The following is a 24,822-nucleotide window of genomic DNA, read 5'->3' on the forward strand; positions in this document are numbered from 1 at the left end:
AATTGTTTCATGACTTTTCCCACTTTCCAAGCTTTATTTCTTTTCTCTTTTTTCTTTTTCCTTTCTTTTTCATTTTCTTTTTCTTTTTCCTTTTCCTTTTCCTTTTCTTCTTTACTTTTTCTTGTTTTTCTTTCTCTTTTTTATTTTTCTTCTTTTTTTCTTTCTTCCTTTTTCTTCTTCTTGTTATTCGCCTGTTTCTTTTCCTTTTCTTTTCACATGTCCTTTTTTTCTCTTTTTTCCCTTTATATTTGCTTTTTTTTCTCACCATTAGGATGTTTGAATTCAGACACAATGAAAGCTATGAAAAACTGTGATTCTGCTACAAACTCCTGCACTGAGGCAGGGTGTAGCAGCAAGAGAAGCTTAAGAGCACTGATAATATGCCAGTATTCATCTCAGCCCAGCCCCATGTCTTCCCCTGAAACACTCCTAAATCTCTCCATCAGCAAGACAGAAAAATGCCTTCTGAGCAGAAACACAGCCTCTCCCAGGATCCTCAATGGGTCCTAGCAACTAAGCTGAAAGCCTGGGACTTGACCACGTTTGGAATAAACTTGCCCAAAAACATCAATGCTAATTAGCTCATGTTATGAATGGATTAAGTGAGACACCAGCTGCAATGGGGCATTTTGATTTGGGTTGTGCCTGGGTAATTAGATGCACATAAGCTGGCTGGGGAGCTGTCAGTCAGCAAGCAGCAGCTCTCTTTGCTGTGCTAGGAAGAAGAGCTTTTCTGTGTCCCATCATCTGTTTTGCTGTGAGCCTTTGGGTGATGTACCAGTAATCAAGCACAGCGTTGAGCATGAACTGAAACCCTCCCCTGAGCCACAGACATGCAGCTCAGTGACTTCAGAAACTCGCTCCTCATGCAGCTGAGCAGCACTATTTTATTTATAATGCAAAATACTCCTCGTATGGTGGCTGTTAATGTAAATGCCATCCTTCCCTTTGATTTGTGCCTGCTTTCCCCTGATTTCTAAACTGTCATTGGTGCTTGGAACAGAGTTTGGGGGAAAACATGAAATTGCCGTGAAATGACCTAGAACAGTACTGACCATAGAAAAGTATGCAAAATTGAGTTTATAGATGAGTGAATACATGCAAATCATAGAGTCATAGAATGGCCTGTGTAGGGAGGGACATTAAAGCTCATCTTGTTCCAAACTCCCTGCCATGGGCAAGGACACCTCTCACTATCCCAGGTTGCTCCAAGGCCTGTCCATCCTGGCCTTGGAAACTTCCAGGGATGGGGCAGCCACAGCTTCTCTGGCAACCTGTGCCAGGGCCTCACCACTCTCACAGGGAACATTTCTTTTTCAATATCTAATTTTAACCTACTCTCTTCCTGGTGGTGTGATCTGTGGTCTAGCTGGACTAGTGGTTCTGGGCTCCCTTTCTAACTGGTGAAGAGAAACAGGTAACTCCAGGGAGATCCACCTATTTCAGACATCATCTGTTTGAAGGAGAGGATTCATGATGAAGAACCCCCAATGATTTGTTTAGATGAAGTTGTCTGGTTTTCAGACCTCTATTTTAATAGACAAAACAGGAGACAAATCCTGCTTTTCCTCCCAAATCTGAAGCTTCCATGAGAATAAAACATCTAGATAGCAACTTTCTCAAATGTGAAGAAAAGCAGAAAGTAAAAAGGTGGCTTGACTGCTCCTGACATGGAGCCTTTATCAGCTCCATAAATAAAGGACATATGCATGTAATGGCTGACTGCGTCTCAGATTGCAATACCAATGTTTAAAAGCCTGCTGACAGAGCATCTGCTTATTTCATTACTCCTCCAATGTCTTTGCAGGTAAGTCATGCATTATACAGTATCATCTCTAGCAATGCATGAACAGAGGGGACAGAATGGAAAAATTCTGGATAGTCCATCATTTTCCCTTGCCATCCAGGAGAGGGGAACATAATCATATATTCACTTAATAGGCAGAATTAGCAAAATAAAGTTATATTTTTAGTGAACTAGGATTTGCAGTTTTTTAAAAGAAATGAGAATGACTCTATCTTATTACTTTGTGATTTGGCTGCATGCACAGCAGAACAAAGATCATTTTCAGTAAACTCCCCCTCAGAAAACATGCTGAGGGGCTCAGTATTAGTCAGGTGAAAAAGGAAGTGTCGTGCTTGACTGGAAAACGTACAGTGGTGAGTTGAAAGAGCTTATGGCGAGCTTTGACACTGCTAGAGTATTTTGAGGAGCACAGGTACAAACTCAGCCTGGCCCTGACTGTAACCTAATCTGTCCTGTGTTATCACCAGTAGTGTGTCAGAGGGTTAGTGGTCCCACTCTATTAAATTTTCCCTTCAGAAGCAAAATTTGGTACTGAGTTTGTAAAATGTGAGAAGAAGAACAAATATCTCCCCAGACAGTTTTTTCAATCTACAAGTCCATGTTAACCTCATGCTGTGTCCCTCTGCTGCATATCCCAAACGCTTCCTCTGGTTGTTGTTGACTAAAAATATTGGATCTCAATGCCATTTTTTTCTTAGTAAGAGGTGATTTTCTCAGCCATGAATGCCTACTGGCCTGCATGTCTCTGTCTTGGCTCAGGTGAGTCCATAATCCAGCATTCCCAAGCACCCAGGCACGTAAACCTGAGGGTATCCTGTGGCTTTCCTTGCAATTCTGCCTCCTGCCCTGGCCATGTGCTTTTGAGCCAATATCCACATGAGTCTGCTGTGTTTGTTTGGGTATCTACTGGGTTGTTTACAGGAGAAGACCCAACCCAAAAGCAGTTTTGTCACTGAAGGAAGGGGCCTGAAGAGAGGATCCACAGTGCCATGTAATGCTGTGATGGCATATTATTGATCAGTAAGGCATATTGACCAATCTACTACTACCAATATATTTTAGTATCTTTGGTGGGTGTTTGGCTTTGCTTTTGGGTGTGTGTGTGTGGTTTTGTTTGTTTTGGTTTTTTTTTTTTTTTTTCTGTCAGAGACAGTGAAGAGCTTTTAGACTTCAAGATTCTTATGCAAAATGAGTTTCTGGGCCTCTGTCCATTTGATACACACACACAAAAAAAAATTTAGAAGCTGCTCCTCCATCCAGCAGAGCAATGGATGAAGATGACAAAGAGAGCCATGGAAGCATCTTTCACTTCTGGAGTACAGGAGAATCTAGGCAGAAAAATAGTTTTAGCTTTATAAGCTTTCCTAATAAGCATCCATCACTGAGGAAATGCCATAAGATATTTTCCACAAGTATTCATTAGCTGTTGGGTTTTTATAAGCTTGGTTAGACTTTGTACACTTTCTCCCACCATCCTGTCATGTTTGCCCTTGACAAATATTCCAGCAAACATGTTTGCATGCGGAACTGTTTGTGGAGGCTGTAAATACTGGAGAATATTCCTGAATAGTGCCTTTAATATTCCCACTGAAAACCTGCTTCCAGAGATTGTAATGTCCCTCTGTTCAGGAGACAAACACCACCATGTCATGCAGACATTTAGCAGCCTGTGAACTGGGAAAAGATCAGGAAGAGTTTTTAGAAAAGAATTTGAAATACGTATTCTTAGGCAAACAGCAATCTGCCAGTAGTTCACAAATCAACATGCTGAATATGTCAAATGCCTGTCTGTTCCCATTCTTGGGATTTAAGGTCATGAACAAGTTTTGAAAGCAAAACCAAATATTTTATTTGCTATTCTCCCCAGTTTCAATCTGTGGAAGAAAGGAGGTGTTTAAGAAAAAAATTTTAAAAATTTGTTCCCTTTAAAATAGCCTCCATAGCATTGCTTCTTATTGACTGATCTCTAAATAAGAGACCCTTGCTCTTGACTCCTGTTCAGATGAATTACTCCTAAGGCTTTTCTTTTTGTGACAGCAATGAATTGGTCAATGTTTGTATTAAGCTTTTCTAAGTGCACTATTAAATGGGAAAAACTTCAACAATAAACAGGCTGACTGACTCGATACATTGAAAAGAGAGGAAGGTGTGTATTTTTAGACAGAAGAATCATTACGGAAATTGTCCAATTGCCATGCATTTGGAGAAGGACCACATGGAAAATGCTACAAATAGGTACCAGACATTAGCTGCTGTTCAATAAATGAGACTGTGCTCTGGGGAAAAAAAAAAACCCAAACTCATCTCACCAATGCCTATCTTGTCCTAAGGCTTTCCTAGGATCTAAGTATTCCTGATAGTGTTGGAAGCAAAACCTTCAAGATTTCTTTAAAAATCCATTAAGTTCCTCTTTTCAGCATGACTGGCAAGCAAGTTTGGATAGTTTACCTTTCCCTTATATGAGAAAAATATATGGGCAATGAAAAATGGAAAGGGAAAGAATCCTCCTGGACCTTTGCATTGCTTTAGGTTTTCGATAACAAGACCAGTGTTGTTATTAAAAACTGAGTAAGGACAAATGAAATCCCAAGTTTTTCGCCTGTTTGCCACATCAGAGGCATACATGTGAAGGGTTGTTTCAGGAGAGGACAGATGGCATTTTCATGGTGTTCCTCTAAGTGGGTCTTAAGTTTTCCCTTCGGGTGGAAGTTCAACCCTCTGTGTTTTCAGTCCGACAGACATCAGGGCATGCTGGCAGTTCCAGGAGATAATTATAAGCTTTTGAAGTTGCCAGGGACATCCCCACATCCATGGAAAACCTTGTGATATTGAACTGAAGGTGAGATTAGGGGCCTGCAGTGGTCTCCCAGCTCCGGTGCCGACTGGCTCCAACCCTCAGCAAACCTGCACTTCTCTGAGCTGTGCAAATGAGATAGCAGTATCTGTCTCACAGGGGGTGTTAAGAAGCTTAATTCATTAGTGTTTACAAAGTGTTTCTAGATCCTCAGATGTAAGGCTCTATAAACAGGCAAAGTATTACTAACTGCCAGCTTACACCAAACTGTAAAGTGAAAATAAGGATAGTGGGACGAAAGAGGTGCTGAATTTTATGGTGACCTGAACTGGTCTAGTGGCTGCAGGTTAAACAGTTTAAAGTCTGATTTCATATTACTATCATCTGAGAAATCTCCATTCATTTCTACTGGTGTAATATTTGACCTCCTGTTTACTTTGGGGAAAACAGGAGTCTGCAAGTGGGGCCTCCTACAGTAAAGAATAAATCAGAGGCTTAAATCAAGTGATTGCTCCTGAATATGTACCACGAGGTTGCATTGCTTTAAATGGAATGAGTCTTGCTTTACAGAATGTGGCTTCAATGGTGCTGTTCAATTTAAACCAAAGTATGTCAGAAAATCTACCCTGTACCTCTTTATAGCCAAGGAGAACTTGGTTCCAAAGTTTAGAGCATTTCAAAGCATATAGGTGGATATTTTTTGTTTGTATAGTTTAGTTTCATGGGGGTTTGTCCTCTTCATACAGTCCTGGCAGGAAAAACAGACCATTTCATTCAGTTTTTCCCACTTTCTGAATTTCCTGCAATGCCACTGCAATGTCATGCTTGGGATCCTACTTAACTTCTTGCTGGCATTTTGGAAGGTATCAGGAATAGGAGCAAGCTGGCTAACTTGTGCTGTTTGTACTTATAAGTCGTGTTTATTCATATTCATTTTTCTGCAAAGCCTAATTTTTTAGGACCATGCTCTCTAAAATATTCCTTCAAAAATGATTCACAGTAATGGAAAGAAACTTACTTAGTGCTCTTTCACTCCTTAAAAAACACCACATTTTATGTTTTTCTGACTCAAACCACACTTTAAAAAGTAGTGGATACCCATTTCCCACTTGGCCTCCAAAGGGTGAAATCCTCATCTGGTACAAACTGGCACAGCTCTATTCAAATCAGACCAGCTACATTAATACTTTCCAGCTGAGGCTTCAGCCCTTAAAACGCCAGCAAGGAGAGAGAGTTTTGCACAGGATGGATTTTCGGGCTGGGTGGAAGGCTTTTCTGTGTAACTTAGCTATGTATCTAGGCTCAGAGCTGTGGGAAACTGTCTGTTTGACATCTGCAGCATACGCAGCAAATGCTTTGGCAGTTCGAGTTAATGCCTTTTGAATTCACAGGTTGTTTACTTTCAGCTTGAATGTGGATTTGCTTTCAGCCTCAGTGGGAAATCTAACACAAGAAGTAATAGGACCAGCCATCTGTCCAAAAAGCTATGAGAATTCGTGGTTTTGAACCAATAATGGACATCAGGGACAAGCTCACCCCACGTGTAATCTCTGGCAAATTATTGGCATGCTCCTTGGATTTCCGACCCGGGACCCAATCCCTCTGGTGCAGTGTGAGCGCACACAGACTTGGGAGAGGAAACCTGCAAAATGAGCATGGTCAACAACCCTTTCCAATGGTCGCTCCTACAAACAAGCATTTTTCCAGCTCTTTCTTCCTCTGCTCTGATTTACAACCCGTTTTGGCGAATAAACCATGCACCTGTGAAGCAGCGGCTCCATCGTCGCTGCAGCCCATGCTCCTTGGGGAGCAGCAAACAGCACGAGTCAATGGGAACCCCCAACTCCTGCCAACATTTCCTGCAAGTAAATATCAATCCATGTGTTAGTCACAGGCCAGAGAATGGTGTAATAACTCGATTGATTGGGTCACTTTTTCTAAAAAGCTGAGGGCCAGATTTCTCAACTGTTCAGCTCTCTTGAAAGAGTCCAGATTTTTTACTTTCAAGCCAAAAAGCTAAACCCATGTCTCTCTCCCACTGTGTAAACTCAGAAGCTGCACAAGAGCCAAGTTTTGAAAACAAGTATCAGGCATCCTGCAGCATTCAGCAGGACACAGTGGGCAGATTTTACTAAGAGCACAGCATGTGACAGGTAACGGAGCTGCTGCCCATTCATAGATGCAGATGTGAATGGGGTCTTGGGCCTGCTACATTAGTCTTGCTCACCCACAAGAAGTATCATCACCTTCAGGGAGAAGATACTTAGCCTCTATGTACTGTGTTGTCCAGAAGGCTGTGCCCTTGTTTTGGAAGCCTCTGTGGTTTAAAATCTTGGTCACAGCTTTTCCTCTGATTTTGTCCATTGCTTCTGTTGACCTGGATTAAATTATCCTTAAAAACAGGCTAAAAACATGAATCTTGGTCTCCAAACCACGTGGATGAGCTGAAGACCATTTCTTGAGTATTTAGTAAATAATAGGGAAGGCAGGGAAAAAGACAACAAGGAATCATTTGGGAAGAGCATCATTTGGTCTTTAACAGCAAAACATTCACTGCATTGTGAAGTGAATCTCTGTGCTTTAAACTTTCCTGAGAGGAATGGCTCAGGAGAACAGGATATCTGGCAACAACCTTAGAAGCACACTAGCCTGATTTCAATCTGCCCTACACACTGAGCTGCAGTAACTCAGATACCCTGGTGTAAATCCAGCCAGAGGTCAAACCCAGTCCTGCAGCAGCCCTGTTTGTCCAGAGGACTTCATCAAAAACACACTGCATTCATTCCAGCAGCACCAGGCTATTTTACCTCAGTTACACCTGGATTTCTGAAAACTGGAGGGCACGGGATCATGTTCAGACTGTTTTCTTTCGCTCTTCTCTGTCAAATCAGGGGTACTGCAGGTCGAGTGGGGAAATAAGAGTCTCTTCAAAGTCTTTTTTTTTCGGTTTATTGATTCAATAGTATTTAATGACTAATAACCACCCTAGACTAATAGGCTCATTTGAACCGGGAATGCTGTGATCTCTCATGTTATTTAATGGCAGAATAGCCAGTTTACAGATAAGTAGTCTGCTTAAGGTGGGAGAACTCAAGGCTTGTAGTCTTTTCTTAGGGAAACTAGCTTCTTTTTCTGCTCATTTTCAGCGATCGTTCTCTGAAAGTTTCCCATAGAATCACAGAAGCTTTTTTCTTTACTTCCCTTGTACCTGTGCAGTCATGAGAACAAGGATGGCTTGAAATTAAACCAGCACAGTTCGACCTTCAAATCAAAAACTTAGGTTTTTCTTGGAACTGGAGGCAGATGAGCCAAAACACTGCATAAAAGAAGAAGAAAGCAAGCTGGTTTTGTTGTATTTTTGGCATGGACAGTGGCTTTCAGAGATACTGGAAGTCATGCAAGAAGAGTATGTTCTTAAGAGACTTCTAGCCCTGCACTGAAGACTGAGGGCTTTAGATAAGCATCCGCGTGTGGGGATCTTTATCCAAAACAATCCACCCAAACTTTTGTAGTTCACCCATCACTAATACTGATTTCCTCCTCTGCATCTCTCTGTGCTGTTGCTCACACACACACAAGTTCTTCAGCGAATCCTAAAAGCTTTTCCTTGCCTGTAACAATTTAGTTGCCTCTTGGCCAAGATTTTCTCCTCCGTGAAGAAAAAGAATGTGATCGAAGTTCCCTGTGCTGCCCAAAGGATTTCATCTCCTCAGCCTCACTGCACACACCGGGATTGTTTTCCTCCCCCTTCTCCTTAGCCACATCTTCTCTGCATTTTGCACTATTGTTTCCTTTTTTTTTCATTCCTGGAAAAATCCAACATCTCCCCCCACTTCCCCTGGCAACATGGGTGACACAGAGGGAGAAACCAGCACAGTTTCAGCAAGAGTTTAGCCCCGCAGCTGGGACCTGAACTTTCAGCGGTGGAGTACAGCGCTGGGTCACTGCACTAAAGCAAGCCAGATTGATACAAAGTGCTTGCTCGCCCTGGGAAGGGAAGCATCAGAAGCCAGTTGATAAAAATCTTTAGTCACCCTCTATTGTGAGCTTATAGTGGCAAAGGCTGTTTTTCCTGGGAAAGATGACCATGGAATGTATATTTAGTGTCATGACCCCCAAAGTGATGCACTATTTGGTTGCTCTCTGCACTGAGGGGGGATATTGCAAAGGGCAGCGTGGGTTTTAGAGCTGTTGAAAATGGAAATGGAGCGTGTGGACTCAACATGCTGCACACGGTGTGAAGTTTTCAGCTGTGAAGACCTGAACGATCACGTCTGCCAAGAGTTAATGTGCTTAGGAAAAGGATGCTAAAATATTCCTTCCCACTCCAGTTTGCAACTGAGAACTTGCTAGCCTGTAATATCTTTTATTTATAGCACCTTTTGACTCAAAGGATCTGAAAGTGCCTCTCTCTGGGAGTCACTTCAATGATACCTGCAGGCAGAGGTGTTTCTCTGCAGATGACTCCAGCTGAGGTGTCAGGTCCTTCTTTGCCATGGACACATGTAAGGGACCCCCTCTGCCTTGCCAAATGCCAGCACTTAGCAGTAAGGGCTGGAGGGAAGAGCAGAAATCTGCCCCAAGTCTCAAGGATAGCAAACAGAGGAAACAGACATATAAACGTTATGGGAGAGAGTATTGAGATGAGCAGTGGCTGGCTTTGGAGGCAGACATTGGGAGGAAGCCTGGCCAATGCTGTATGATATCCTTATGCAAAGAACTTGGGACAGTGAAACCACAACTCAGAAGGGGCATTTGGTGGCTCCACCTGGATAATACTCCACTCAGCCCAGCCAGATCCAGCTCTGCTGTGAGGGCCTGGAGAAACTCCAGCCAGGACCCTACACAGGGTCCACATCCCAGTGGTAGAGGTGCTCCTGAGGGGACAGGCTGAGTTTAAATCCTCAAACTCACACATCCCTTTGTGAGTGCAGTCATGGCAGGACCTCTGCTTATTTTAAGTCCACTCCAGCGCCTGCCCATCAGCTGCTCCCCACGCAGCAGCTGTCAGTGGCTGGAGGACCAGCTCCTCCATGTGGCTCCCAGCAGCTCAAGGAGCGTCACCCAGTCCTCTGCTCCCCTCCCGTGCTATCCGTGAGGGCCAGGGAGGCAAAACTCAGACCCAGCTGATGGGTTACAATTCCAGCCCGCGATTTCTGCTTCATCCACAGCCGGGAGAGATTTTGCTGAGATACATACTAGGCAGCTGCTCAGGACACTGCTGTTTTGTCTGTACCACCCCAAGCATGCCGTCTGCCTGCCTGTCTGCCTCCAGCTCTGCCTCTGCGATCCCCATATCAAGACGGTTGCTCTGCTATTCCCTGAGGTGGCCAGAATGCATTCGGCAAGAACCAGCCTTTTTTTGGCATTTCTGCTGGGTCTCCTGAGGGATTTGCCACAGGGAGGGAGTGCCCATCTGTTTCAGCATCCCCTGAGTCCTGTGGCTTCCAAGGAGGCCTGATGTTTCTCAGTGGACAAAGCCATCCAGGCAGCCTCATGAAAAGCTCCAGGGACACCAGTGGCTGTGTATGGGGCTGTACGCTGCCCTGGGTCTCCAGCCAGGTTTTCAGATTAATACACTCATGCCTCCATGACAAAACCATCAGTTCATCTCTCCTCCCTCCATGTTCTTCCCAAGCCATCCTCAGAATAAGCATTATTATTTTTTTTTCTCCAAATCTCTTTCCTCCAGGCACCAGACAAGGTGTATTTGATAGCACTTTATCTCTGTCATGCATATGTCAGTGTCGGAAACTCTGGTTTAATAGGAGTCACATCACTGGCTTGAAGTTGGCTCTCTCGGGTCCTTTCCATGGAGAACATGTGTTTTGCCTCAGTCTATCTCTACTTTCCAACAAAAATTGACTCCTCCCTCCTCTGAGGAGGGGGCTGGGGTTAGCACAGAATCCCGGCGTGCAGAAGGGTTGTGTTGCCTGCTTTTAGCACATCTCTCACTCTCTCTTCCTCTTCCTCAGAGAAGAGAATATTTGTCTTGTGTGTGCATATGAGGGGTTTGATTTTCCTGTTCTTGGTCCATTGAGAATTACATCATGTATCGCATACATTGGTGCCCCTTCCACACGTGCTGCTTTGGATTTGGAAGTGGGAATGGGAGGGAGTCTCCCCAGAATCATGGAATCATAGAATATTCAGAGTTGGTAGGGACTCACCAGGATTATCGAGTCTGGCTCCAAGAATCCCACCATGTGCCTGAGAGTGGTGTCCAAATGCTCTGGCAGCCTTGGTGCCATGAGTGCCCTAGGAAGCCTGTTCTAGTGCCTGGCCACCCTCTGGGGAAGGAAACCTTTTCCTAATATCCAGCCTATACCTTCTCTGACACAGCTTCACACTGTTCCCTGAGGTTCTGTCACCAGAGGGAAGGTGGCAAGCATATGGACAAGCCTTGTCTCTTTGGAAAAGCTAAGAGGGAAACAGGGAAGAAAAAAAACTTAAGAGGAAAAAAAAAAAAAAAATAAATAAATATTTGTGAGGAGGGCATTTAAGAGGAGAGAAAAACAAATCAAAGCTGGTGCCAGGCTGGAACCAGCAGCTAGTTGCCAGCACAGCAGGCTGAGAAGTTGTTGGTGGAAGCTCTCAGTGCCATGTTTGGGTTGCTTAAAAAAAAATACAGTGTCCCTCCCTTGTTATTCTGCCTCTGCTTTCCTCCCGGCCCCACAAGCAGGAGGAGGGACTCGGCTGCCAAACGCAGGCTTGTGTTTGCAGCAATGCCAAGGATGCAAAGCATGTCCTGCCCTGTCACACGCGTGTGTGCACACGCCTGTGCGCCCACGAGCACCGCGCTTGGGCAGCTCCGAGCCGGAGCGGACCTGCCAGGAGCGCTGTGGGTGCAGGGGCTCCCCACTCCGGAGAGGTGCCAGGGCATTGGCAACCATGGCACGATCCTTTCTGCCGATGCGAGAGAAGGAGGTGGGAGGGCCGGGGATGGAGGAGAAAGGGAGGGTGGAAGGTTGTAACGCTTGGCTGGAAAAATTTAGAGGAGTACAAAGGAGAGCGCGATGAAAAGGGGTGGCGGCGGAGAGGGGGAAGGAGGCTGTGAACTGGCTGCTGTGGAGGTGGAAGGAGATTTATGTTTGCCGAGTGGTTTGGTTGGGAGCAGGCTGGGAGGGTGTGGGGTGCCGCAGGCAGGGCTGGGGGTGCTGCGGGGAGTCTGACAGCCCCGGCAGCGAAGCAGCGGGGCTTTATTTTCTTCCTTTCTTTCCTCCTCCCTCCACTGGGCGCTCGGAGGAGAAGGCAAGACAAAAAGCTGAACCGGTGCCAAGAAGGAGCTGCAGCGACTCGAAAATGGCACTCTGCGCCACACTAATATTTCGAAGCTGGGCTGTGCTGGAGAGCAGGGAAACGTGTCAGGAATGAGAATGGCTGGGAGCGTGGGGCCACTGGCCGGGCTCAGGAGTGTCCTCCCTCTTCCCTGCTTCCCCTTCGCCTTTTAAATGTGACCCTTTTCTCCTGCAACCTCCTGCCACCCCCAGTGATGTTTAGGAGCTCTGGGAAAGGGAGAGGACCTTTGCTGGGGACTTGGGGTGTAAAGGGGCTCATCCCCTCCTTCCATCTCTGTATCAGGGAGGGATTTTTTTTTTTTTTTTTTTTTTTCCTCCTAAGGAGGAAAATAAGACTCTCAGGGAGTTTTCTGATTGCTTCCCCGTTGCCCTTCCCCTCCTGGTCGCTGTCCTCCTCCTGCTCTCATTGTACCCGTAAGGCTGCTGTTGTGGGTCTGTATCGTGATGCAAGGTTACTTGTAGGACACGAGTCTCTACTGCAAGGTGCAGCGTTGCCTGCGTCGGTGTTTCCCTCCGCTTCTCATTTGCTGGGAGATGAGGCAACTTCCAAGCGGCTCCACGGCTCAGCTCAGCGCCTGGCGGATGCAGTGGCGCTGTTTGGGTTGCAAAAGCCCCTTCCTGCAAAAACCTGTCTGGATGAAACAAGCAAGCAAGCAAACAAACAAACAAACAAGCATGTTCAAGGGCTGAAACTGAATCAGTTCGTGATGTTGGTTCATTTGCAAAAAACGGGCTGGAGTTTTGTGGTGATTTCTGTCTGAAAGGGAAGGGTTTGCCCTGTGCTGATCCCCTTGTCCTTCCATTTGCAGGCAAGGAAAAAATACTTAAAAACCCAAACCAAACCAAACTAAACCACCTCTTTTTTTTAACAGAGTTTTGATGGGGTTTTTTTTAATATTTTAAAAATTATAACCTTGCAGTAGTTCAGTAATCAAAGTTAAATGCAAAGAAATTTTCCCCCCACTCCACTGATGTTCCTTTTTGGATCATTTTGGAATTTGTATTTGAAGTTTTAGGTTTCCATTACAGAAACTAGAGACTGGAGAAAGGGAAAACCCCAGTCTCTGGTTTTGAAAACAGGTCTAGATCCTGTTATAACAGCAGTTTTAGCCGTCACATAGTCAGCAGGTCAAGTTCAATGAGACCTTTCTAAAGCACGGGCAGAGCCTCATTAGCTTGCTGCATCTCAGAAGCTTGTGGATTATTGGGTTGTTAGCTTGGCCCGTTTTGTAGTCTCAGGCGTGGGATGATCCCTGTGACCTCTTTCTCACCTGAAAACCATGCCCTAGTACACATCCAAACCACTTCAAACCTCACCTTTGGTCTCAGACATGTAGACCTGGTTTGGGAGCACCTACCCCTGCCCAGGCAAGGCCTTTTGGAAATACTGTGATAAATAGGGGGGAGTTCAGGCAGACTTAAAGGTGTTGACTAGAATGCTCCCCTCACTCTCTTCTTCTCACAGCTCCTCACAGATCAATAGTCCTTCCTCTGTGGAGGATCAAATGCTCTGTCCCAAATTAACGCTGTTGGGAGTGGCACTCATTTCTGAGGGGATGCCAGCAGGTTTTGTATGGAGTAGGATGACTACAGCAGCTGATCCCTTGCTCTTCCTCACCTCTCAGCTGTGCTTTGTACCCTGTATTTGCTGCAGTTCAACTTGGGCTTGCGCAGAGAAGGTGCTGCCATTTCTTCTTGCTCTTTTCCATTGTTGCAACTGCAGGGTGTGCAGTGCTTGGCCCAGGGAACCTTGGTTTCTTCTTCACCATGGAAATATCAACAAGAAAGTTGGCCAAAGAACCTGGAGTGTGTTCTTGTACCTTCCACCCAATCCTCCCTGTTTTCTCTGAATAAAGGACATGAGTAAAACACATAGGTTTCTACAAACATATGTGCATGCTATTTGGTTTTTAGTTGTCTCTTTGGATGGCATGAGTTGAGCGTTTTAAATACCTTCCCCGCCCAGGGCACACACCATGCAGACCTTGCCTGAATTTCATAGAATCACAGAATCCTAGCATGGTTTGGGTTGAAATGAACCTCACAGTTGATGCAGTTCCACCCCCTGCCATGGGCAGGGACACCTCCTACTACACCAGATTGCTCCAAGCCCCATCCAGCCTGGGGCACTTCCAGGGATGGGGCAGCCACAGCTTCTCTGGGAAACCTGTGCCAGGGCCTCACCACCCTCACAGCCAAGAATTCCTTCCCAATATCTCACCTAACCCTGCCCTCTGGCAGTGGGAAGCCATTCCCTCTTGTCCTGTCACTTCATGTCCTTGCCGAAAGTCCCACTCCAGCTTTCCTGGAGCCTTTTTAGGTACGGGCAGATGCTCAAGATCTCCCTGGAATCCTCTCTCCTCCAGACTGAACAGTTCAGATGCTTCAGTCTTTTCTCACAGGTGAGATGTTCCAGAATTTTCCGGATGTTCTTGCTGACACTTTTGGCTGCAGCTACACCTGTTCCTCTGGGCAGAACCTCCTCTTTTTAACCTGAGACCTTTGAGGATGGGAATCTCAGGGATCTGTGGGATTCTAACCTGCAAGAGAAAGTGGCAGGAGTGGGGATTAAAACCTATCAACATGACCAGAGCAGACCCTGGTGTCTGTCCTGATCCACCACACACTGTTACAGACCATTGCTCATGCTCTTAGATCTGGAGCCAGCTTGTGTTTACTACTGATTTAAACTTCTTCAGTTTTCAAGTACCTAGTTACCAAACAACAATTCCCAACAGATTCATAGAGAGAATCCCAAAGACATGGACAGGTATTAATGTGGATTGACAGCATCCATGTGTGCATGGTAACAAAATAGTGTTTGTTATTCAAGAGGGTGAACTGGGAGCAACAAATGAAGAGACCTTCGCAAACCTTGCTATTTCAGTAGGCAGACCTCTTTCATTTCTTGAAATCTTGACCATAGGGGAGCTTGTGGATCTGGTCCATCTTGGGGCAAAAATTATGCTCTTGTACTTTCCAAATGCTCAAGTAAGCCATCTGGGCAGCTTGGTCATGCTTCCCGAGGAGGGAAGGCTTTGACAAGACAGCTGTTTGGTTTTTGTCTTTATTTCTCCCAGTGTGAAAGAAGCGTCTTTGGATGTATTCTCCAGAAACATGATGTCTAATGTGTCTCAAGTTGCTTCCTTCAAATCCTTCATCCTTTTAGCACTTTATAATGAGAAACACTGTCTGCTTGGAGTTGTTATGAGGTGACTTGTGTTGGGAAGGGTTAATCTAAAGGGCTCTCCTGAGGCTGTCTTCCACTCCTTCTGCGCACACTTTCCCCACTCCCAGTCTTATATTTTTGGACCTGTAACCTCACATTTCTGTAATCTAAATGTGCAAATACTTCGCAGTCATGGTCCAGTAGCTGGGTTAATCTCAGACCCCTGGAGTGGCAGATGGCTGATTTGTTGCTGATTCCAGTTACAGAGAATCGTGTCACCTATTATCTTTGCACAGGCTGATGCTTAAAAGGATGCCTTTGGCAAAATCAGTGAAAAGCAAAGCAAAGCAAAGCAAACACTCTCTGATCATCATCACCACGGGTGAAAATGTAAAATATTTCACCTTTGTGTGAAGGGCTGGAGAGGTGGACAAAGAGGAGAGGAGGTGGGAGGGCAAGAAAGGGAGAGGAAAACCTCATTTTCATACCAGAAGTACTGAAATGCAGTGCAGAGTAGGTTTGCTGTAGTCACGATGTTGAATCACAAGCACTTACTCTGTTTTAAATGGTTTTGCAATGTGGTAATCCTTGGCTTCAGCTCCCTACTTTAATTCTTATACAAAGCAGGTGGGTTGGCTTCTTGTGACACCTTCCTGCTCTCTCCACAAGCTTTTCTAACACAGGTTGTCAGAGGAATCCACGGCATCACTCCCTGAGGTCATGGCTCGTTGTGTGCCCCACAGCTGCTGGGGAAAGCTGTGGTGGCTCTTTGATGCCAACATGCTTACAAGGGGTGCTTGGGAGGGGAAGCCTGCACATCTGTGTGGGGTAAGGGGAGGCTTGGGGGGCCTTACAAAACACCGTGGGAATGAGGGTGGACCCCATCACTGGGTGCTCAGGGGGCCCCAGCTGGCAAGTGGAGGTGGTCATACTGGAACATGTAAGGAAATCAAAAGGGCAGAGGAAAACTCTGGATGCTTGTGACCATTTTCTACACAGTCATCCCTACAATCAAGGTTTTCTTTTTTCTCTTTGCTCTGGGAAACACCACAGAGTCAGATGAAGAATTTGGGAAGAGAGTGTGGATTCGCTGTGCAGAGTCCAGTGACGAAATCTGTGAACAAGGTAAGAACAAGGGGATATGGCTGTGATGATTTTTGTTTCCTCCTTTTCCATTTCCAAACACAATTTTGCAATGTTGGATGCAAAATTTAGGTATGTGTACCACAGAAACTGATAGTCCAAGCACTAAACAAATGAGTCTAGAACGTTAATTTGGGTATCTTTTGATGCATGCCATTATGATGGTTTGGGTTTTAGAACAGTTTTTATTGTATCCAAATGATCTACGTGTGAATGATTGTTACCAACCTCCTGACACCAGGACCTAATTAGGAAGCCAGAGCCTTAAATAGGCCATTTGCATAGTGAGCTTCCATATGTCTCCTTGCACAATTTATTTGCTCCACTCCATTGAGATATAATGAGAATGAAACTCTTAGAACTGCTTTTGACTCTGAGGCTCCTCTCTTCATCTCCTCTGCAGTTATAGTCCCTATTAAGAAGATAATATCTGTTTCCAGAAAAAAAAAAAAAAGCTAAGGGACTGCTACTTTCAGTCCAGATTGCCCAAGCTTCTCTGTTTCCAAGTTTCCAATGGAAATGGAGTGAGAAATGCCAAAAAAAACATGCAGACTAAGAAAAGTGGAATGCTGTCAAAGAAAGCAGAAAGTTTGGGGCAGGATGATCTTGAAGGAATATTACCTATCTTATCTACCTCATAACCCCGCTGAAAGCTGATGCTGTTGTATTTCAGTCAATGTATAGATGCAAAGTTAGGATTTCAGTGGATAGAAGCAATTTGAAGAGATCTGTATTGGTTCTGTTTGCCTTTCTTCCTGCTAGGATGTGAGGAAGGGGGAAAAGTTGGTGCAAAGTGGTCTGAGTTTCGTCGTAGTTTTGAATATTTATCTCAGTCTGTACCTACATCCTCCCTGGGACTCCTTGTCCATGTTTAAATGCAGGGTATGTTCTTCAAGTATACTTTCAGAATATATCCTTTATTTCCAAACACCTCCTGCATGCATGACTCCATCTTACACTTCATGTATCCTGCTTGATTCTTTTACTCTCATCATTCAGAAGTCAGCAAAACTTAAATGTATGATTAAGTGCCATTTTCTATCAGGATAAACTTTAAAAAATTCTTAAGGTTTGGGGTTTTTTTTCACCCCTAAATCTGGATCTTTTTTAGTTTCCCAGTGAAAGACAGCTCTCCTTGCAATGATTTTGTTTATGATAATTCATGTTCTCTTCCAGGAATTGTCATTGCCTTCCAGAAGGGAGGTTAGTGCTAGTCCCCTCGCAATGATAATTATAATTAGACCTGTCAGCCTTCACACAGTCTACGCTTATCACTTGCATTTAGGAGGATTTTTCCTGAAGCCTATTACCAGTTCTGCTTCTTAGGGAAAAATAGTCATGATTTTTTCTGCTAATCTTTGATGGCTCTCAGCTTTGAAAGCATGGAGAGGAGCAAAATGACTGCCAGTTACGGTTAAAGAAACTGTCTGTTGGTCCTGGTATAGAGCTCTGGAAAGCCAAAGAGTGGGCGGATAGTCTGGGAAATGCTGGGGGGTTTAATTTGGTTGTGACAACCCTTCAGGTGTGCTGGAGACACAAAACAGTGAATTTCCCAATGGTAATGCTCACAGAAACTACCTCTGCAGGCCTGCTAGACACGGGCTTCAGGTGGCAGGTGGCTGTTGGCACTGGTGCCTTCTCTCCTGCTGTTTTGGGCAGCGATCCCTGCCTGTGTTGAGAGGCTTGGAAGCAGGATGGCCAGAGAAGTGGCTGCAGTTGCTGCTGGAGGCAATGGCTGGCATCACATGGACCAGTTGCCACCAGTACAGTGGTGACCAGCTGGCCCAAGTCGTGGTGTTGAGTAGGATGTGGTTCAGTATTTTATTCGTCCCAGGATGTTTGAAAATTGTCCCCCCTTGTAGGAAATACATTGACCCATTTATTAGATTTCCCCCCATTTTCACTCCATAATAACCCCCCTTTCTTATGTTTTTTGTTTTTACTAACATGAAGACAAAAAGGTGTAAGTTTTACCATGTCATTAGACTAAATGAGTTATGTATCTTTAAGTCCCTCCTGTGCTATTACCATGCTTTTTGTAATGTACTCAGAGATTTGGGCTGTCTTGATTTTGGCAGAATCTGTGGATGATCAGCACTTTATAGCTTTTATAGCAGAGGAGATGGAGGAAGATTGGGAACTCTTATGTTCTCTTCAGTTTTATATTTACAGTGCACAGGGATATGATTTGCCTTTGTTTTATTTAAATTCACTGGGAACTAGAGATTTATTTATCAGGTGTCATTCCATGAAGGATGATAAATGCCATAAAGAGAAGACTTCATCTATTATACAAACAGATTTGAAGGCTTTGCTATTGCATTCCTCTGCCTGTTGAATGGACTAAAAATGCTTTTGGCTCAGCAGAGACAGAGTGATACTTAGCAGTAGCATCTTATGACCTTTTGATCAGCTGAGATCTCGGGCCATATTAGTGGACAGATTATGATGTGATGGAAAGAAGGCCAGGAATAGCCGTTTTATCATGAGATCCTTTCTGTGAATATCCTTCTTGGATGTATTCAGGTGGTTGATCACTAGGGCTAGGGCAATCACTTGGAAACAGGGGAGAGAAATGCTGGTACAGGCAATCCAAATACACTCAGGTTTGTCAAATGCAACTGGATATTACAGCTAATAGTTTCTTTCTAATATTCTCCTACCCTCCTGTTTCTATCAAGGTTGTGGGTGACCTTGCAATTTTTTTCTATCTCTAATAACCCCATTTTGGCAGAAAGAGCAACAAAAAATGAACCTTGAGTCCTTGGACCACAGGGAAGCTGCAGTCCCCGAATCAAAGGAATGCACATGGTGAATATGGATATCTGACTGTGAAGGGAAACTCACATGAAAATGTCTCTGTCATTTTAGAGATAATAACAGTAGTACTTAAACCTATTTCAACCCTTCCTAGGAAAAAGAAATAATGCAGGTTTCAAAAAATGCACCACCCTGATAGTATTTCTCATTTTACAGGGCCAAACAGAGAAAAGAACGACTTTTACATTATCTTACCTGCCTGCCTGTGCAGAATTACTCCTTAAACTTTGCTCTAGCTTTGAATTAGCCTCCTTTTCATCTTAATGGTCAAGAGGAATCTGCAGCCTCCTTGAAAATCAGACGTAAAGAATTGCTCGTTCACTGCTGACTCTGTACATCAATAGCAGTTGTGCCAAAGCTTGACCCAGGTGCTGTGGTCACTTTTGGAAGGAAAAGGGACAGACACGTTTGTGGAATGCCTCTGGGTCTGTCTGAGCATAATCACATGCCCAGGCAGCCCATGCTAGTTGTGGACTAGGCAGCATCACCCTGCACATGGTTAGCACAGAGGTGTCCGAGTTGCACACATTTTGCTTCCACCCAAAGCCAAACAAGCTCCTCGTTTCTCTGTCAGGAACAGGAAAGGCTGGCAGTGTGAGAATCCCAAACTGTCAGTGTAGTGGGGATGCTGATGCACCAGGTCTGGAGAACAATAGCCACCGCAGCCCTGTGGAAACTCTTTGAAAGTAAGGAGGTTATGGAGGTGGGAGAAGCGCACAGCAGGACACCGTCTCCTCTCATCTCCCCCAGCCTCTTCAATCAGGTGCCTGCTGGGCTTCCCACTCCTCCTGCCTTTTGCACTACATCACAGGATCATAAGGCATTATATTCTGCTGGCATGAAGGATTCTGCCATCCTCCTGGCGTTATAGCTTCCTGAGACAGGAAACCACCGTGGAACGTCGAAGCTGTGAGCCCACATGGTGCCTTTAGCTGCTTCTGCCAGGGCCACAAAGGTGTCCAAATGGGAGCTGGGCAGTAGCACCAACTCCTGACACAGGTCTGCACCATCTTTTCCTTGGGAAAAACCAGAAAAGGTGCTCGGCAGCCTTGGTGCTGTCCACAAAGAAAGTGCCATTGCTGAAATACAGCCAGCTCACCAGGATAAGGAGCTCCCTCCCCAGAGCCATCTGCAAACCATGAGTAGGTTGCTGCACAGGTGATTGTTAGAAGTGTCATGAGCTAAACCATTCAAAGGGATGTGTTCCTCTGAACAGCTCCCATATCAGAGTAAGAGTTTCTCATGTCAGCTTTGAAACCTTTTCACTGAGAAGGTTTTGTGGTGTGTGTGTAGTGAAGAGAGTGTAGGCATGAGATATTTCCTCTGCCTCCCTGCTCTGCCTTGAGTCCCTGTGGGGTGGTGGAGGGTGCCAAGATTTGGGTGACACAGGTTTGGGATTGCATTAATCCTGCTCTACTTTCTGCCAGATGGCCCTGCCTTCATAAAATCAATTCTTCTTGAAGTAAAGATCTTGCATTCAACTTCTTGTAGCTCAGAGAAATCCATGAAAACAGACTTGCTCTGCCTTTCTCAGGCCAGGACAGAAAGTTGCTATGGGACATCTAATGGCATCCCAGTTGTCATGCTTTAACCCAATCAGGCCCCTTGTAGCCCCTCACTCACTCCCCCACCAGCAGGATCAGGGAGAGAACTGGAAGGGTTAAAGCTGGAAAACTCATGGGTTGAGATAAAGGCAGTTTAATAAGGAAAGCAGAAGCCTTGCACACAAGCAAACCAAAGCAAGGCGTTAATTCCCTGCTTTCCATGGGCAGGCAGGTGTTCAGCCATCTCCGGAGAGCCAGAACCCATCACATGTAACAGTGGCTTGGGAAGACAAATGCCATCACTCCAAACATCCACCCTTCCTCCTTCTTCCCCCCACTTTATTCACCGAGCATGATGTCACATGGTCTGGAACATCCCTTTGGTCACTTGGGGTCACCTGCCCTGGCTGTGTCTCCTCCCAGCCTCCCAACCTCCCACAGCCCCTCCCCAGCCTGGCAGTTCAAGAACCAGGAAAGGCCTTGGCTCTGTGCAAGCCCTGCCCAGCAGTAACAAAAACATCTCTGTGTTATCAACCCTGTGCTCAGCACAAACCCGAAACACAGCCCTGTACCAACCTCTGGGAAGAAAATGAACCCTGCCCCAGACAAAACCATCACACCAATGTAGCATAGTTAGAGCATATGGCAAGTACTTGATGTGGGGTGCTTTTTGGGGGTAAGCAATTTAAAGTAGAAAACTTTGAAAATGTAGTATCAGGCAGACGTCAGTGATGTGCAATCAGATAAGGAGGACAGTGATTTTTTTATGAAGTTCATCTGTCCACGTAGAACTTTTTTTTTCACTTTAAACACACCACATCTGGTTCCTTGCAAATATTCTTAGATTGCAGACAGCAGTAAACACGCCTCCTCTTGAGTAAGAGTGATTTCATGAACCAGTAAAAGGATTATTGTCATAACCAAATTTACAGCCATACAATTCCCTTCTCTTGGCTGTAAAGAAGTAATCTTGATCAGGAAAAGAAATATGTCATAACAATAACTTAAGCAAGCTGAACAGTCTCTGGGAACATTCACGGGAACGTAACTGGGTATACTCAAGGTACTAAACCAGTTCTCAGCACACTTTTGGTCCAACTAGCAAGCTCCTAAATCATTCTTAAGCATGGATCAGTGTTCATCCCTGAGAGCTGTTTGCACTTAGCTGCTGTGTTAGGAAAGTTAAGACGCGGTTGTGAGCAGAGGTACAAACCTCTCTGTGCCAGTTGGCCTCCATGCCTGGGAATATTTCTGGGCACATTTGATTACTACTGGCTGAAGAGGCTCAGGCCCAACTGAGAAACTGGACTCCTTCACTCTAAACTCCATTTGTCAGCAGTGGGAGAGCAGAGCCACCATCAGAGGCTGATTCAGCCTCCCTTGATCCTGACCTGTCCAAACTGTAGACAGTTGCTAAGGCAGCTAAGCCTGCAGGGTTTAACATGCTGAGAGCAGAGGAAAGACTATATTATCTCCCAAAAGGCAACATATAGTACAGGTACATTTACTGCCTATTTACTAGTCACCTCCCCAGCCTCTTCAAGCTCAAGTAAAAAGATTATTAGTCATTGAGGTGTTCTTTCCTGGAACAGGGAGCGTCACCCATTATTTTAAATTTTTTCCTCACTTGCCATGGGGAGATTCCTTTTTCAGGAGTTTCATCCATAAGACAGGTGTTCTGTATAATTTGCATTCAACAGTTTGGTCCTTGATAGTTAAATATGTCCCTAGGATGCAATTGTAGACTTATACGTAATAAAGCAGCTCATGGAAGGATACAGCATTATGTCTTTCAAATGTAAACAAAGCCTTTGTTAGATATAGAAAGTTTTATTTTGGGTTCACCCAATCAAAATATATTTACACACATCTATAGATACAGGTATCTATTTTTTCTCACAGAGTTAAAACCTCATTGAAAAGAAATAACTCTGGCTCAGCTCCTGCAACCACAGTGTAATGTTTCATTATCTTTTCTTTCATTGAAATCTTCTCATGCACAAGGTATCTGATTTAATACTTGTTTAAACATATCAAACAAAACATTTTCCCATCAAGAATACCTCAAGTGTTTGGTCACAGTGCGGATGAAGTTATTGATTGGATTTGGCACATATTTGGAAACATGACCTTAATCTGCAGGTTCCAGGGAAAAAGGTATTTTCCCCAGGTGCTGCATAAGTCAGATAAGTAAATCATATTTTTGACATGTTAAAGATGTTCCATTTTAGACAAAGAAAGTGATATCCCAGTTGTGTCACTGAAACTCAATGTCCTGTGTTGCTTGTTAACAGCTGCACATTTGTTGTTTCAGTGTCCCAGTTTGCTCTCAAGTGAAAATGAACTGCTACATACCGAATAATCAATAGTTCTGCCAGCTCTGGAAATACAATATTGCTATTAATATTGATCCACACAACAGAAATCAAGGCATCAAAGTTTTCAGGCATTACTTGCCAGCACCCAGCGTTTTGCCTGCAGAGTAACTGCTTGAAAATCGCTATTCCCTAGGGACCAATGTTTTGTTCTCACCCTCATTCCCTGTGTCATAACGAGCACAAATATAAACACAAGGGGATCAGGGCACAGGTGACCAGCAGATAGGGTGCATATAGATTTATTTCAGCCTTCTGTGGTTTCTGGGTGCAGCAAACTAGATGCAAAGGGCACAGTAAAAACAATCTGCATCAGCCACAGTATCCATCTCTAAGGGCGCAGCACACAGCCTGGCCAGCCAAAATAATCAGTGTCCTGGAACTTGGGACCCTTTCTAGCGTCTAAAGGGGCTCCAGGAGAGCTGCAGAGGGACTTGGGACAAGGGATGGAGAGACAAGACATAGGGAATGCCTTCTCACTGCCAGACGGCAGGGTTAGATGGGATATTGGGAAAGAATTCCTGGCTGTGAGAGGCGAGGCCCTGGCACAGGTTTCCCAGAGAAGCTGTGGCTGCCCCATCCCTGGAAGTGTTCCCAGGCTTGGAACACCCTGGTCTAGTGAGAGTTGTCCCTGCCCATGGCAGAGAGGCTGGACTAAACTATCTTTAAGGTCGCTTTCAACTCAATCCATTCTGTGGTGCTATGGGAAGGGTGAGATGGTCCATGGATGGATGTCCTGAGGCCTCTGGCAGCCTTCTCCAAGCAGCAGGAGCACCACCAGCAGTGAGAGTTCATATGGTTTGCTTGCAGAGGTGATTTCAGGCTCAAGTTCTCAGGTGGGAATAAAATAGGTCCTGCAACATTGAGTATTGCTGGCAGCATCAAGAGTATCAAGAGCATCTGTTCACCTGCCCCCTCCAAGCTGCCAGCAATACCCAGTGTGGTGCTCCCCGTTCTCACGTGTGTTCACACACACCTCTGTGAGTTTGCTGGGTTTTGTCATATCTGTAATGACTTTGCAATGAAGCTGTGAATGAAAGTTTGGCGGATGGGTTTTACAATTGTCAGCCTTCCCAGAAGCAGCCCAGAATTTCATTAACTAAGGTGTAGGCATGATTTCTTATAAGCTCTTTTCAGATTCTATTGGATCCAGATAAGTTAAATCAGTATTTTATCTAGGTGCCACCAAAATTAGTTGTCACTGATGTCTTCATAAAGGAATACTATAGTTCTAGTCCCTTATGTTTGAGCAGCAGGTGCACTAGATGATGCTCCCATTTCTTTAATAAGTGCCTGTAGTTCAATAAGAATGATGAGAAGTAAGAAACCTGGATATGAATAGAGCACATCCTTGGTGAGGATAAGTGGGTGAAGTAAGAAATTTGAGAGGGAATGGTCACACCATGACACCATGGCTGTGTAAAGGTACAGGACATTGGTGGAAGGGTAAAAGCAGGAGCCTCAGATGGCTGGAAGGAGTCCATGAGAGGCCCTGACAGGGTAAGGGAGGAAAAAGAACTCTTTCCTTTCACACAACTTAGGAAAAGGCCATCAGGAGAAATTGTACCCTCTGGAATGCCTTTCTCCTCTCCTTGAGATGGTGGCCTGATCATGATTCAGTGTCATCATGACCTGCTGTGTTACCAGTTTAGTTCTCTCTTCTAGGTGACCTTTACCCACATTGTCCCGTGGCTCACAAGGAGCAAATTTATCAGCCTTATCCTTCATCAGAGAACTTCAGCCTATCTCCTGCATGAAAAGCCATTTAGCACCTGTGAGATGAAGCTCAAGACAACATCTTGGAAAGTCTGCATGAGGAATGAGATTTGTGTTATCTCTTACTGGGAGCAATCAAGGTCAGGATTGAGGAGC

The 24,822-nt window shown here is 44.8% G+C and overlaps 1 protein-coding gene across 3 annotated transcripts in view; it reads left to right on the forward strand.

Annotated features, from left to right (window-relative positions):
- Positions 1 to 24,822, forward strand: part of SETBP1 (SET binding protein 1) — a 270,491-nt gene that overhangs the window by 108,497 nt on the left and 137,172 nt on the right. For all 3 annotated transcript variants that reach the window (XM_048291092.1, XM_048291089.1, XM_048291091.1), the window contains one exon: positions 16,122 to 16,193. In XM_048291092.1, coding sequence (XP_048147049.1) covers positions 16,122 to 16,193 — 72 coding nt within the window. The remainder of the gene's footprint in view (positions 1 to 16,121; positions 16,194 to 24,822) is intronic.

Source organism: Corvus hawaiiensis, chromosome Z (genome assembly GCF_020740725.1).
Source record: "Corvus hawaiiensis isolate bCorHaw1 chromosome Z, bCorHaw1.pri.cur, whole genome shotgun sequence".
Taxonomy (NCBI): Eukaryota; Metazoa; Chordata; class Aves; order Passeriformes; family Corvidae; genus Corvus; species Corvus hawaiiensis.